General features: G+C 45.3%; 1 protein-coding gene across 5 annotated transcripts in view; it reads right to left on the reverse strand.

The window, feature by feature from the left end:
• Positions 1–14,864, reverse strand: part of DENND1A (DENN domain containing 1A) — a 151,713-nt gene that overhangs the window by 73,714 nt on the left and 63,135 nt on the right. For all 5 annotated transcript variants that reach the window (XM_066563198.1, XM_066563197.1, XM_066563201.1 and 2 more), the window contains exons 6-10: positions 12,516–12,585; positions 11,927–12,007; positions 9,843–9,896; positions 6,144–6,254; positions 3,808–3,908 (exon numbers count right to left, since the gene is read on the reverse strand). In XM_066563198.1, coding sequence (XP_066419295.1) covers positions 3,808–3,908; positions 6,144–6,254; positions 9,843–9,896; positions 11,927–12,007; positions 12,516–12,585 — 417 coding nt within the window. The remainder of the gene's footprint in view (positions 1–3,807; positions 3,909–6,143; positions 6,255–9,842; positions 9,897–11,926; positions 12,008–12,515; positions 12,586–14,864) is intronic.

Raw genomic sequence — 14,864 nt, forward strand, 5'->3', positions numbered from 1 at the left:
TCCCCAAATGCAGCAGAGGAGATACGGCTCAAGATACATGGATCAGCTTTGGATGCAAAGGCTCATCTTTTCAATTCTGAAGTGACAAACATTACATGGAACAGCAATACAGCACATAAAATAATTACAGGGACTGCATAAATAACCTCAATAAAATGTAATTATGGTAAAGAGCATAAATATTTCCAATAAAATCTACCAGAGAGATTCTATTCTTCCATCCTCACTCATCAATGTGACTGAATAGGAAACACACTTAGAAGTAAATGCCCCAAGTTCATGTCAGGCTTCATAAATTGTTTTTATCACCATTTCTCTTGACCATGAGTTAATCATAGGCCATTATTTAAGCAGACCTTTAGCATCCTGTGCAGGGGAAGGTGGTGTGTCCCCCCTTCCCCACCCAGGGCACACTGAAACTGTCCCTCCTCACTGCCACTCAGGTCCCGAGACGTGGAACACTCCAGCAGTTTTTAATACTTGATCAGGGTAGATTTGTACTTGCAAGACTTCCAAGTGAAGTTCAGCAAGATGCATCCCTTGTATAAAGGGCAGAAACACTCGGTACAACCTTTAATCCTTCTGGGAGCCCTGGCAGATTAAAGACTGCCCTTCAGAGCAGGCCTTCCCCACTGCTTGACACTTCATCAGTCCTGGGGCTTCTTACAGCCACAACTACTAATTACTCAAAGTTGTTTGCTGGCAGCCAATAGCCATTAAGTGCAAAATTAAGAAGTATCAGTTTCTACCACATGTATTTACTGCTCAAACAAAGTGCCTGCGTGAGCCTTTTGGAACAAAGAGAGGGGTCATTACTCCTCTTGTGCTACGCTGGCTCCGAGGCAATCAGCCTTATTTATAATCAAATGAGTTATACAGGTAAATATCAAATCATTAAAGTAGCAATGCATAAGCATGAATATGGATTTTGGGGACATAATGGCTATATATTGCCCATTTATTACAGTTGCATTTTTACAATTTCTTTAATTCGTTTCCTTAGGCAAACTAGAGACCTCTTAATTATGCTCCCAAGAGGTGGGCAACTACTAATTGGAAGAGAAGCAGGTGAAATAGAGGGACATATCTTCTTAAGTGAAAAAAGCCCAGCCTTAAGAAACACTGCAATTCACCAGGAAAGTAATGTAAAGCCCAAGGACCTCCAAAAGGTTCCTATTTACAGCTACGCAGGGATTTCACCATTTTGCTTCATTGTTCCAGGAAAATGGATGAGAGCACATTTACCACATTCATGTCCCGCTCTGCAAACATTGACTCAACGGGCGGCTGTCTCCACACAACTTGACACTTCCCTCTCCAGGGCAGTCTCCTGATTTCTCTTCACATTCCTCATTGAAATGCAACAGAATTCCCAAAATTTATTGGGGTAATTGATGCAAATGAGAAAGTTGACTGCATAAACTGGAACAGTGCAGGGAATGCACAGCTGTCATCAGGAGGGCAGCTCCAGTGAGCGCCCAGGTGTGCCAGGCTCAATGGCAGTGCCCACCCAGAGCTCCCCAGGCAGGATTTTTTGTTTCCCAGCAGCAGGAGGACTCCAGCTCCACCTCCACCTACTCGAGGAGCACATTGACTACATGCAGATTCAGAAAACAGGAGAAAGGGGGCTAAAAAAACTCCTGGAGAAAGGGGAAACTGCCCCAACAGAAGTGCTTGTTCAGCAGCTGTGCCAGGGTGCTCTCAGAATTTATTCATGTTGGATGCTAAGCTGTCTGTCTGTCTGATAGAAAAGACTGTTTTAATCACCCTGCAAAATGTACTGTTTCTTCTGGTGACAAAGCTCTGGGCTTCAGCACACACTCAGCTGTGTCCCAGCTCAGCAAAGCCAGGCTTTTCTCAGGGCTCATTTTAAACACATTTAAACACTGAGAGCAAGAAGGAAGCAAACAGTCACAGTGGGAGTGCTTTCATGGAAACAAGAAATGAAGTGGGAAAAGTAGCGAGGAAAATTGATGCACTGCTTCCTTCACATCACCAAATGTTCAAATTCCCAATAAAATAGATGGACATGATCTGGCCAATTCAAATGGTGTGTGTGCCTGACCATCGATGCTTGGTGGCAGCACCTCCCTAACCAGGACTCCTGGCACCTGCTGGCACGTGCTCTAAACAAACAAAACCCAACCAAACAACCCCAAACCAGCCACCAGCACAGCAGCTGTGCTTCTGTACTTCCTCTCTTGATCTGCATTCAAAGGAACAAGCAATTGTGCATTAAGCCATGGTCTCTAGTGACAGTATTTTAGTCTCCTGCACCAGAAATGTTTCCCTGGGCTGAGGGAATACATTAAAGAGCAGTGCCCAATTAAAAGATACAAATAAAGGACAGCACTCTATGCCTTGCTTCCCCTCCTGCCCCTTGTCCTCAGCAACCTACATGACAGGGATGGGGTGACTGAAGTCATTCCAGCTCCAAGGAGGATCCACCAGCAGCACTGAGTCAGCATCCCCACCACAGAGCAAGTGCATTGAGAGCAAACATCTGGGAGACACAGCCTCTCAGCATCTCCAGTTCTGAGGGAAGGTACATCAGTCAGGAATGCAGGGGAACAGAAATAGTAAGTTTAAGAAAAGCCTTTCAAGAGGGAAATGGGAAGCAAAAGGCAAATAATCACAGTGGAATATACTTTTTTCAAAAAACTTTCAAAGATCTCGAGTGACACACTCTATCCATCCTTCTGTGGGTTTCAAAAGAGCAGGAGAAGATTCAAAACATCACAGCACAGTCAGTAAATGAGCACAGCCAACTGAATGAACAAGATATTCTGTATTCATAAGAACCGAAGAATTCTCATTGCTTCAAGTTTTGTTCTCATTTCAGCTCTCTAAAATTCTTATGTCATATTTGCAAAAGAAATAACCAGGCATTAATTAAAATTAAATGGAACTCTTCTATTTTAAATAATTTCAGGTCATTTCCCTTTAGAGGCAGACACCAGGAAGCAGAAATACTGCCTTAGAGCAGGGAGCTGATTGCTCTGTCCTGCCAGGCAAAAATGACATCTCCAAGTTCACGTGGTTACAAAATAGATGGTGGACTCTGTTTTGGGAAATATTTTATGGCTCATAAATTGTTGCTAAATTGACTTACTCAAACAATGACCGAGTGTGTAGCTGCCTCTCCAATTAAAGTTCCTGGCTGGGTAAGGAAATCAGCTGTTGCATTTGTGAGCTGCCACAGTTGTACATTTTGAAATCGTTTTTTGCACACAGCCTGGCTCTCTGGTGCCACGGCTGGGTGCTGGCCACCAAAGAATCCCCTGGGTGATGCTCAGGGACTCCTGCTCAGTGACTCCTGGCTTTCTCTCCTGCCCCAGGCTTTGCTTTTTCACCCTCTGGGCGGGCCCCTGGCCCTGCCTTTGTCAGGAAGCCCATGAATAACCGAGCTGAGCCCTGGAGCAGCAGGTACCTGAGGGGAGCTGGGGCAGCCTCTCCAAGTGTTAATTACACGTGAGAAGCCCATTATCCAGGGACAGGCACCTGCTGGCACTGCAAATGACTGGGACCTGCCCTTCCTGTGCAGGGAGCCAGGGAAGGCTCATTTCCACAGGAGATAACTCTTCACATTCCTGACACAGGCACACACAACATTGAAATCAGCTGCACAGGAGCAAACTTCCCTTAAGGCTGCACAATTTGGTTTCCAGGCCTTCACTCAGTGCTGGTTATCCAGCTGGGTCCCCAGGAGCAGCTCCACCCTCACCCTAAGCCAAGGTCTGTGGTCTGAGGGACACCCACAGCCCTCCAGAACCCACCCCCGGGGCTGCACACACAGAGGGCCCTTACCAGCAGTAGTCCAGGAGATGTGGGGGCAGGACAGGAATGTAAACGTGCTGCCAGAACATGGGGTAGAGCATGGCTGCAGACCCATGGATGCAGGCAGTTAACTGAAAAACACAGAGAAACCAGAGTGGGTGAGACAAACCCTGAGCTTCAAATGCTGAACTTGGAGGCAAGAAAGTAAAGAATCAATTCTGCTTTCCTATCAATGCTTTACTAGCAAAAACACAGCACTGCTTTCCTTCAGGAGTTAGATCACAGAATAGTACGAAATTTAACAGGAATACCTGTTTTAACATTTTGAGAAATTATCTGCATTTCTGTTTGTAGAGAGGAAGAACAAAATCCAAGCAAACAGCTATAATTTCTCCATAGTTTTAGTACATATGGTTTATAAAATAGCTAACAAACACAGCTTTGTTCAGTTACCTCTAAATCTTATTCAACTTAAAGATATAAGGATATTTAAAATCAAAATTCGAATTTGAGATCATGTATTGTGGCACAGAATTCATTCCACCATAAAAGCCTTTCTACCCAGGGTGGTTTCATTTTCTCTCTCTTACCTGGTACTAAATTCAAGCCCTAAGTCTGAAGTAACAGAAATGAACTGCAAACAGGTCCCTTCCACTTCTGTGTTACAAAGCCAAAAGCTCCAGACAAAGGCAGCAGCCCCTGAGCAGCCCCCCAGGCTGGCTGCACTCGGGGATGGGGGCTTTGGTTCCCTTCCAGGGACAAGGCCCTGGCACTGCCAAGCACAGCCTGAGAGCAGAGAATGTTCCTGGGCTGGAACGGCGAGCGGCAACCGCTGGCTCCGGCCCAGCTCCTCCAACCTGCCTCACACTGCCACTCCAATCTGCCAGCAGTTTATAGAGAAACTTGGGAGCTAAGAACACACAGTATGAATACCCCTCCCTCCCAAGAACCAGACGTGCTTTTATCTTGGACAGAGGCAAAAGGAAGAGAAATAGCAGAAAGAGAGGAAAAAAACCCAGCCCCGCTTGTGAACTGGCTCATTAAGAAAGGCACAGTGACAGGTAAGTAATTCCTCTTCCCAGGCTCTGTCACAAAGGGAGAGATTAAACCAACCAACCACACAACCTCTGAAATGCTTTGGGCAGCCCTTCTCTTCTTCCCTCCTCTCTGATCATTTACTGTTCTTTTCATTCTGTAGGTTGCTGAAATAAACACCTCTCCTTCATTTTATTCCATTACCAGACCTGGATGGAATTTTCCTTATTTTAGTAATGAGGACACAGAACATGTGGCAGATAGAGAAGTTAAGATTTTACAAGTTCTCTGTGTTATTAAACTTTACAATACTTAAATGCTTTCAGTTAAATGTGGGATTGATTGTAAACATTATTAATAATTGTTATTAGGTACCAGAGGCTATTATAATTCTCCTTTCACTTACTTTCAAAATGATATTGTGATAGTTATTCTGGGATTAAGTCTGAGGTCTTACTCCTCTCACTTCTCTGCCCTGTGCTGACAGACCATCGGTACAGGGTTTGTGGCTCCAGCCTTGCCACAGAGCAGTTTGAATCTCAAGCACCAAGCAGGTCTGGTACAGCCAGACACCAGTTCCAGCCCCAGGAAATGGAAATGGCAGCTGTACCTCAGCCAGGACTGCTCGAGTGCTCAGCCCACAGCACTAGAAACCAAAATAAGTTAAACCATCCTCAGCACTCACAAAGGAAAGCAATCAATAGCCATTTACAGAGCAAACACGACCACAGAGCATTTGCTTTCATAAAGAAAATCACAATCTTATTGACTGCTAAACCCTGAAATGCATAACACAAAACTTTGAACTGAATCAAGTCCTGTGCTTGTTTTGATCTCCAGCCATTTTTAGAAGAGAGTACTCTAGAATATTCAGCAGCTTTCATCTCTCAGACACTTGACGGAGCCTAAGGAGCATTAAGACTAAACCTTATCAAACACAACTGCAAAACTGTGCATTGTCAATGCACTTTAGCCCACTCCTCTGGTCCATCCAGGAGAGGTCACTGGAATATCCATTTGACAGTGTCATTTATCTTATTTTTTTCCCTGTCAAGTAAATTCTGAATAAAGGATTTCACTATGGCACAAGTCTTTGAACATTCGTGTACCAAACAGCCACAAAAATGCCTGTACCCAAAAAATTCTTTTGAACATCAGGGGCCAACAGAAGTTCCACAAAATCCTCACAATAAGGCACAGAACTGAGCTGGGGCTGCATAACTGAGGCTGAAAGATAGACCTGGAGATAATCAGTTAATTTCCTACATATGACTGTAATTAAAAGAAAATAAATACTGTGAGAAGAGGACATTCTTGTGCATTTTACTTACAGTGCTCAGCTTACTGCAGCAAATGAGGATGCGGCGCTCGTACAGCATACTGGCGTAGAGATGCAGCATGTTGTTGACATCAACTGCTACAAAATACTCTGTCAGATTTCTCTGGGGAGAGAGAAGAATCATTTTTGACTCATGCTATTACAAAACCAAGTGTCCTTAACAAAAAGACCAAAAAACCAAACAAAAAAAAACCCACCCCAAGCCGAAGAGATTTCATCATTCTATTGTGCTACATCCAGTACGTGGCTTAACAAAAGAAAGCAGGATTTCATCTTATGGCAGAAGCTTTTCTAACTGCACTATCTCTCCCCTAAGTTTTGGGAATCTGGGTCTTGGAGTCATAAGAGTGATGATGTTTCACACACAGCTTTCTGAATACATGATACTTCTCTGAGAAAAAAAACGTCCTGTCACTTTTATGGAGACTTCAAAGGTGCCTGATAAAGTACCAAAAACACACATCCCAAAACTAAAAGCAGCTCTCAGAGGCCAATTGTAGTACATCAAATTTGGTTGTGAGCTCAGCCTGTGCTAAAACAGTTCTGACTATTGGGAGCACATCTGGTCCTTTCACACACACAAACCCACTCCTCTGAACTGAACCCCTCACTTGGGGCACTCGGACATTCCCGGGTGGGAAACAGGAACTCTTCCCTGGGGAGGCTGAGGAAGGAGGAAGGGAATTCTCTCTGAGCACTTCACTTCTTAAAACAAGAGGAATTAAAGAAAAGGGGAGAGGTGGAGGAAAAGGTAATACCCAAAAATGCTGAATTAGGGAATTTGTTTCCAAATAGCTTCTTACAGACATGAAAGGGTTGCTATAGGATAAAGACAGCCTTATACAAAAAGCACATGTGAGAGAAAAATTAGATTAGTCATGAATTCAAGTGCAATCTTAATCATCCTTAAATAAAAAAGTGCAGAAAAGCAAAAAGCAAATATGATTTAGAAACTTAAAGAAGCTCAACAAAGCCTATTAGCACTTTTGACAGATCCAAGATACTTGGCCTGAGAAGTCTGCCAAGATGCTTCATACTGTGCAAAAATATGTTCCCCAGCTTGCCATCCAAACACAAAGAGCTGAAGGAAAATTAAGCATTGTATTTGGGAGACTTTGGTACCAGTATGTAGAGGGATAAAAACTGAGCTCATTATGGTTGGCTTCAAACATGTAAAATAAAACAATCATTCAGGTCTTTGTTACAGCAGAGCTGGAGCCACAGACAGGTACAGTCAAAGGAGGAAAAAAAAAAGCCAACACATTTTGCCAAAAACCTATTAAACTATCATGTACTTTTTCTGTATTTCTCATCCCATCTGTGCTGATTAACATGATATTTTTGTCTAAACATAAGCTGTCTTCTCTAGGCTCTTCTTCCCCCTCTCACCCACCCTTCCACCACGCCAAAACACAGCGCGTGACGCCACAATTCCTGCTAATAGTGGGAATTAAAAGAATTTTTAAGGAGCCCTGAACTCCCTTGATGGCCCCCAGCTCAGGGGCACAGCACAAGCAGCACACATTCCCTGCATCCAGCCTGAGGATGCAGCCCTGCCCCACACGATCTGTTTGTGAGGCAGCAGCCTCCAGTGCGAGAGGGAAAGACGTGGGACTCGATTTGCAATTGTTCTTTCACCGAGCTTATTGTGATGACATGACACACAAATGTACCTTCAGATGGAAGGATTTCTAAGGTTTCTGTCTTGTCTGCTCTCCGAGATTTGCCAAGGACACCTGGGAACCATGTGGGCTGCATGGAAATGTATTGGTACTGAGGAGATTCACGTGTTCCCTCGAAGTTGTATTTATAAGAAAGCTGTCAGCTCTGAAGCTGAAATTGGGACTTACACATGTATTTTGAAAGACATGTCTCGTAAGTGACAAAACCATGAATGAGTTAAATAAATACAAATGAAAGCGTTCCAGTTTGCAGGGTAATTGTTATGTATTTTGCTTCCTAGGATTTAAACCTTGCTTGGGGCAGTAAAAAGGGGGATTTTCAGAACAGGTATTCCCACTCTTCTCAAAATTCACCAAGAGCGCTACAAAGCTCCCTCACAGTCCTTTGAAAGTTTATTCCCAGTTCAATCATCCATCTGATCATTTGCTATCTAATATCAATAAACACACACTGACTACACTGACTTTTGAGATTAAAAATCAATTCTTCCACCATTGTCTGAAGAGGAAGATGGACTGAGTGATACAAAAATACACAGGACATCACCCCCAAGAAAATGCCATCATTTCAGCTGTTAACTTACCTGCTACTTCTGAAACACAACAGCTAGTACCAGGAATTTCAGTCTTGCACTGTATTTCCTGCAACCAGCCCCATTTATTTCTGAAGTCACTCTGCATTTACACATCCATCACATAACTGACATCTCCTGAAGCAGGGAATGAGCTGCTGGTACAGAAAAGTGCCCATGCTAAATGGCTCTGTGACTCACTAAACACATTGATCTGACACAAAGTCAGGTAATTCCAAGAGGTTTGTTAACATTCCCAACAGAGCTCTCTGCAGCTCTCCACTCATCATCACATCCAACTTCAAAGTTTGGCACCACTAAAACTTTTGCTAATATGTGTTTTAAATGCAGTTCCTGGTAAGATGTGTGGAATTTTTAATAAATCAGGTCAATTGATTAAAATACAGCAGACTATGCCCATTTAATCTCCTTGTATTATTCCCTAATATGCTCCACTTCCACAGGAAAGTTGCTTTAACAGGTAGATAAAAACCTCCTAAGAAATTACACAACCCTAAGATAGTGGGAGGTGTTGCTGCCCATGGCATGGGGTGGCCCTGGATGGGCTTTAAGGTCCCTTCCAACCAAATCATTCTGGGATTTTATGATTCTATGTATTAGGACAAGATTTGATGGCTGGTTTAGACTCAGGAATTGATTCCTGAATTACACCCAGCATATCATATTTGCACAAAAATAAAGCACCTCAGAAGAAAGAGCACATCTATTAAATTTCCTGTCAGGATATGTGTCAGTATGAAGAGTCTGCAACACCGAAAAAGCAGCAACAGTGTTTTGAAAGGCAAACAAAAAGCCCCGAATGCTATCTGCTATACAAATCACCCACAAATGAGATGGAATGTCTTGATGATTCCCTTTTTCCTTTCATGCCATCAGCTGAAGGATATGATGCTGAGACCGACCGCAAAATGCTCAGGAGGAAAACGGAGATGTCAGGCACAGGAGTTTGGCTGAGACAGAGCAGGAGCACATTAAAGAGTAGTTAAGAGAAGCAAATGCCAGCATTGTCTCCCCACAGACTCATCATCTGGCTGGAAAGCTGAGCCAGGCTGGAACACACACGACTGTGTGAGGCTTAAAAAGTCTCCCAAAAAGTGGCTCTGCAGGGCCCAGGTGTGCTGGCATTCCCAGGAGCCATCCAGCAAGCAGAGCACTTTCCCTGCTCTCTCAGGTCATTCTTCCAGAGGGGTGGAAGTGAAGGGTGAGCAGAGCTGCTGTTTTACCCACACCAACCTGCCCATCAGTACCTTCTCCTTCACACACTTCAGCTTTTAACCACACATGCAGATTGTCAGCTCCTGAACGCTCAGTATTTTACAGAATTAAACCTACCCCAAACAGAGCAATATTTGTCATCTATGTAGCTGCTGACATTACATGGAAACAATGAAGTGTAGGGTCCTCCCAAATACTCACATTTTCAGGTATACTGGGAAGCTCTCTGGTGTCAGGCACAGTAAAGTAAGAGTGCTACAAAAAGAGCAAATATTGATTATTTCAATAATGTTGAAAGCAATGTAAATCTATTGCTTGGTATTGGTATCAGCAGGAACAGCAGTTGCTCAGCTAAGTAAAAATGACAGAACCTTCATTACCAACTACCAGCCTGAGCTCCCTGTCCTGGATTGCACAGGCTGGGCTCCCAGATCACAGGGGCAACAGGAAATGCAGTAAAATAGAAAGTATCAAATGCTCCTGGAAAGTTGTACTGCAGGCTCACAGTGGCTGTGACAGATCCAAGGAGCTCCAGGCAGGCTGTAACTCCAGCCATCCTCCCCCAGCCCACGGCCCATGGACCTCAGGAAGCAGCAGCAGCAGCGGGCAGGGCCTCCTGTGACTCACAGCACCAGAGAGGCTCATCCCAGCCGAGGGGGAATTGTGGAAATGTACTGGGAAATGCTTCCTAAGGTTCAGTGCCTGCTTACCTGAGAAATACTGAAAACTTCTAGTTCGCTTTTATACACCCTACAAGCACATTTTGCAAGACTCTATTGCTCTCTTATTTTCATAATCCATGACATTGTTCAGTATTTTTAACATTCCAGGAGCCCAGGTTCAGTGCAGCTCCCAGACTGAGCACAGATGATTTGCATGGTCCTTGGTCAGGGCTTTGGAAAGGAGAGAAGGGGACTTCCATACAATTCAAATAATTTTTACGATTTTCACAATTTGTCTTAGGGCTACTTATTAATTACTGGCTGAAGCCTTAAAGGCTGTTCCATCCTTGGCAAAGCTCCACAATTGGCACAATTCTCTTGCACACAAATCTCAGCCATCTCAGTGCTTCCTGATCAGGCTGTAACCTGAAATAGCAGGCAGGGACCACAGCTCCACTGAATGGAGACTCTAAATGAGAAACACAAGTTTTGCTTTCTGATGCTTCACTGCTTTGGTTTGGTTTGGTTGCAAAGGTGCAATGCCAAGGCAGAGGAACAGCACTCAGAGCTGCACCACACAGAGGAACCTTGCTCTGACCCTGCAATGGGCTCAAACAGCCAAAATAAAATCAGAAAGACACGGTCCCTGGGCTGCTTTTTTCTATCCTTTCTTGCTCCATTGCCCATGAAATGTCTGAGACAAGGGGAGACAGGCAGCATTCCTTGGAACCACTGGTATGAAAAACTGGAATATCCCCACTGCCCCTGGCCTTGGGAGACAGCTCATCCCCAAACAGAAATGCTGCTCCTCAGGAGGGGCCTTGGAGGGGCTGGGGACGTGTCCAGGGCCAGCTGGGACCAGCAGGGCCACACAGCCCTGGGGGGAGCAAGGGGCATGAGCTGCTTCGTGCCAGAAAGGGCTTTAGGAGGAGTAAAGGAAATGCAAGAGAGACTTCCCAGGAGGGCCCACATGAACTCTCAGCTGGCAGCAGCAGCAGCAAGGAGCATCTGCAGTGCTCAGCACAGCCTGCAGCACAAGGCTGTGCTGCTAAAATGAAGACAAAATCCCCAAAAGATTAAATTCAAAATACAATCCTATCAATAAAAGCCCACATCTATACTGTCAGTGTGCTTTGCTTAATTTTCTCACAAAATATAAAAATTAAATAAATTCTTCGTTGTGTGAGGTTTTTTTGAGGCAGGAGGAAGGAAGAGAAGGAGCCAGAAAGTGTGGGAGCAGTTAACAGGCCCTGTGACAGGTAAGTGCCTGTTTGCTTCCCAGCCTGCTCCCCCTTCAAACTGCCAGGGCCAGGAGCCGTGCAGAAGTGTGGGCAGTAAATGTCCAATAAATGTCCTGTTGGTGCTCCTGACCTCCTGCAGGTCACCCAGGACACGGTGAGACCTTCCCAGGGGAACACACACAGCCTTCCTCCGGTCCACTGCCTTTCAGAGACATCTGAGGTTAGGGAGAGGGGAGCAGAGGGCCCAGCTGTGAAAAGGGAATTTCACAGGCAAACAACACCTGTGTACAAGCTCCAGGAGAGAGGATTGCTTTTGACATTCCTCTGCTATGGCATGGAATGAATATTAAACACCTCAGTTTACATCTCCCCCCACACTTACCACTCCAAGATGAACAGAGGTTCCTGGCTCAGGGATGGTGAGTTTATGAAATGTTTCTAGGAGCTCACTCCTCTGACTATCCTGAAATGAGAATAAACCAGGAATACTGAGCAAACACTGCTGCACCAGGTAAACCCTGAGGCAGAAGGGCAGGGTAGGCCAGAGGGGTGGGTAAACACTTTGCATTTGCAAGATCAGTTCTACTTTCACTGCCCATGCCAAAGCTGGCTCAGACAGCTGGCAGAGACTGATGGGACCCTGCAATATGGGAGCTGCAGTTACAGGAACTGTGCTGAACACAGCTCAGGGAGTCAGGAGAGCCAGCATGGGTCACTGCAGGCACTTGGGTCGGATCCACAGCCACAGTCTTGCTCTTTATCTTTTTCAAAAAGAAAATTAAATGTGTATTTATTTTTCAGAGGCACTTGCCAAGCTGAATATGATCTTCTGTATCACTGCATCATACAGATTAATAATTCACATGGTCATCTCTGATAGAAGCACTTCTTCAAACAGCTTCTTTCATCCTCTCACCCTCATTCATTTGATATTGGGATAGGAAAAGGAGAGTCAGTATTTAGAATAATACCTGTCCTTTTGCTGAATAATCTGCCAAGACATTGAGCAGTTTATAAAAGACTTCAAACCACGGGAGGTAACTGGAACAAAAAAGAAAAATGAAAAAAAAAAAAGAGTTATTTTGGTTTGAATCCTAATACAAGTGGACTTTGAAAATTGAATCATCAGTATTTCAGTTTTTAATTGTTTTAAAACCTCATTCCATCACTGTATTTGGCCTGGCCCTTGTTTCAAACAGAAACTTCACCTCCAGTACATGCAGACGACTTCCAAAAGAGAGGAAGAAACAAAATCAAAAGGGGAACATGCAGAAAACTCACATCTTTTTCATTTACTTTACATCTCCACAGCACAAAGTAAGACAGTGAGGATGTTCCTTTTCCCTGCAGCTTTGGTAGGATTCTGTGCCCTGTTTTCATGGCACAGTTCTCTATTTCAGTCCCTTTCCCAACACCAGTCAGGAATTTCCCTCGGCTGCAGCGAATGCAAAGCCAGCCAGAGATGCACTCCCTGATGCTCTTGAATCACAGCTGCTTTCTGAAGCAAATGGATTCTATTTTGATATAGTTAGACAGGATTTAAAGTTTTTATAAAATATGACTACATCCTGACAGCTGTAAGGAATGGAGTGCCCCGTGGTCCCTGGCTGAGCAGCTCTGGTGATAAATGAGGTGAGAAGCTCTCTATGAGACAGACAAAGTGACTGGCACTCCATCATTAGCGTTTGTTTGAAGCCTGCAAATGCTACTGTAAAATGTAAGTAGCTTATCAAAATACACTGATAAGCAACTTAACTTTTCATGTTATATGACAGTATTATCGTTTAAATTAATACGCTCTAAACATCTTTACCAAGTGTGTATTCGAATGGAGCAGAAAGACAGACAATTACCACTTTAAACAGCATTTAACTCTGACATTATATTGTAAACAATCCAGAAGGATTAGGTAGAAGATAAGTTTCTTTCTTTCTGTTTAGTTAAATAAACTTCAGCAGAGTTAAAAGCCATTACAAGAGTAACAAGAAATCCTCTCCAAACATATCTGCTAAGTAGAGATTAAGAACCTGGTAAACAAATCCGTGCAAGGCATCTATCAAAAGAGTTTGAGAAGACAGAAAAGCAGGAAGGCAGAAAGCTCCCTGGCAGTGGGAAACCAAAGCTGCTTCCACAGAGGCACCATTAAAAGTTCCACCTAATCGCTCAGGGACTTGGCCAGAAAAATACATTTACAGAGTCAAAATGAGAGTCCTTAAAACCACTGCTGTGCTCCTAATGTCTGTGAGTCATGTCTTGGAAAAGAGGAAAACAAAAGCACATTCCCCCAGGCCTCCCCCTCCCCAGGGCAGCTGGAGCAGGGACCGAGGGGGCAACGCTGAGCCCCCAGACAGGGGCAGGTCCTGGGTGTCCTTCAGAGCTTCCCTTGGCCCTGCCCTGCCAGGGCCTGTGCCCACTGCTGAGCCCTGCCAGGGCCTGCACCCACTGCTGAGCCCTGCCAGGGCCTGTGCCCACTGCTGAGCCCTGCCTGTGCCCACTGCTGAGCCCTGCCTGCACCCACTGCTGAGCCCTGCCAGGGCCTGTGCCCACTGCTGAGCCCTGCCTGCACCCACTGCTGAGCCCTGCCTGTGCCCACTGCTGAGCCCTGCCTGCACCCACTGCTGAGCCCTGCCTGCACCCACTGCTGAGCCCTGCCAGGGCCTGTGCCCACTGCTGAGCCCTGCCAGGGCCCGTGCCCACTGCTGAGCCCTGCCTGCACCCACTGCTGAGCCCTGCCTGCACCCACTGCTGAGCCCTGCCTGTGCCCACTGCTGAGCCCTGCCTGTACCCACTGCTGAGCCCTGCCTGTGCCCACTGCTGAGCCCTGCCAGGGCCTGTGCCCACTGCTGAGCCCCCTGCAGCCCCAGGGCTTCCTGCATTCCCAGCACACAGCCAGCATGGCACAGCTGCAGGCTCCAGCCATGAGAACACTCCGGCCCAAAGCAACTTCACATTTTTACGGGGCCCGAGGAAAGAGCCTCTGTGATTGCAATAGGAACAGCCCAGATACGTCTCACATTCACACGATGTCAGAACACCAGCAACACCCCCAGAGAACAGACACAGCCCCACTTCTGCTGCCCTTGCGACTCCCTGGCTTTCCCTTCTCTTCCCCAGTATCCTCTGCTGAACCTATTGTCCTTTTTTTAACATTCCCTCCTCCTTGTTTCCAAATGATGGGTTAGCATCTCATCATAACTGCTTCTTTTTCTATTCTGAGAATAACTTCCCATTTTGAGGACAGTGTCCCAGTTTGGAATCTGAGGAAATGAGCTGGTATTTGAAGCAGAACTCATCCCTCCACAACACATGGGGACCTCTGT

Source organism: Molothrus aeneus, chromosome 19, assembly GCF_037042795.1.
Source record: "Molothrus aeneus isolate 106 chromosome 19, BPBGC_Maene_1.0, whole genome shotgun sequence".
In the NCBI taxonomy this organism is placed as follows: Eukaryota; Metazoa; Chordata; class Aves; order Passeriformes; family Icteridae; genus Molothrus; species Molothrus aeneus.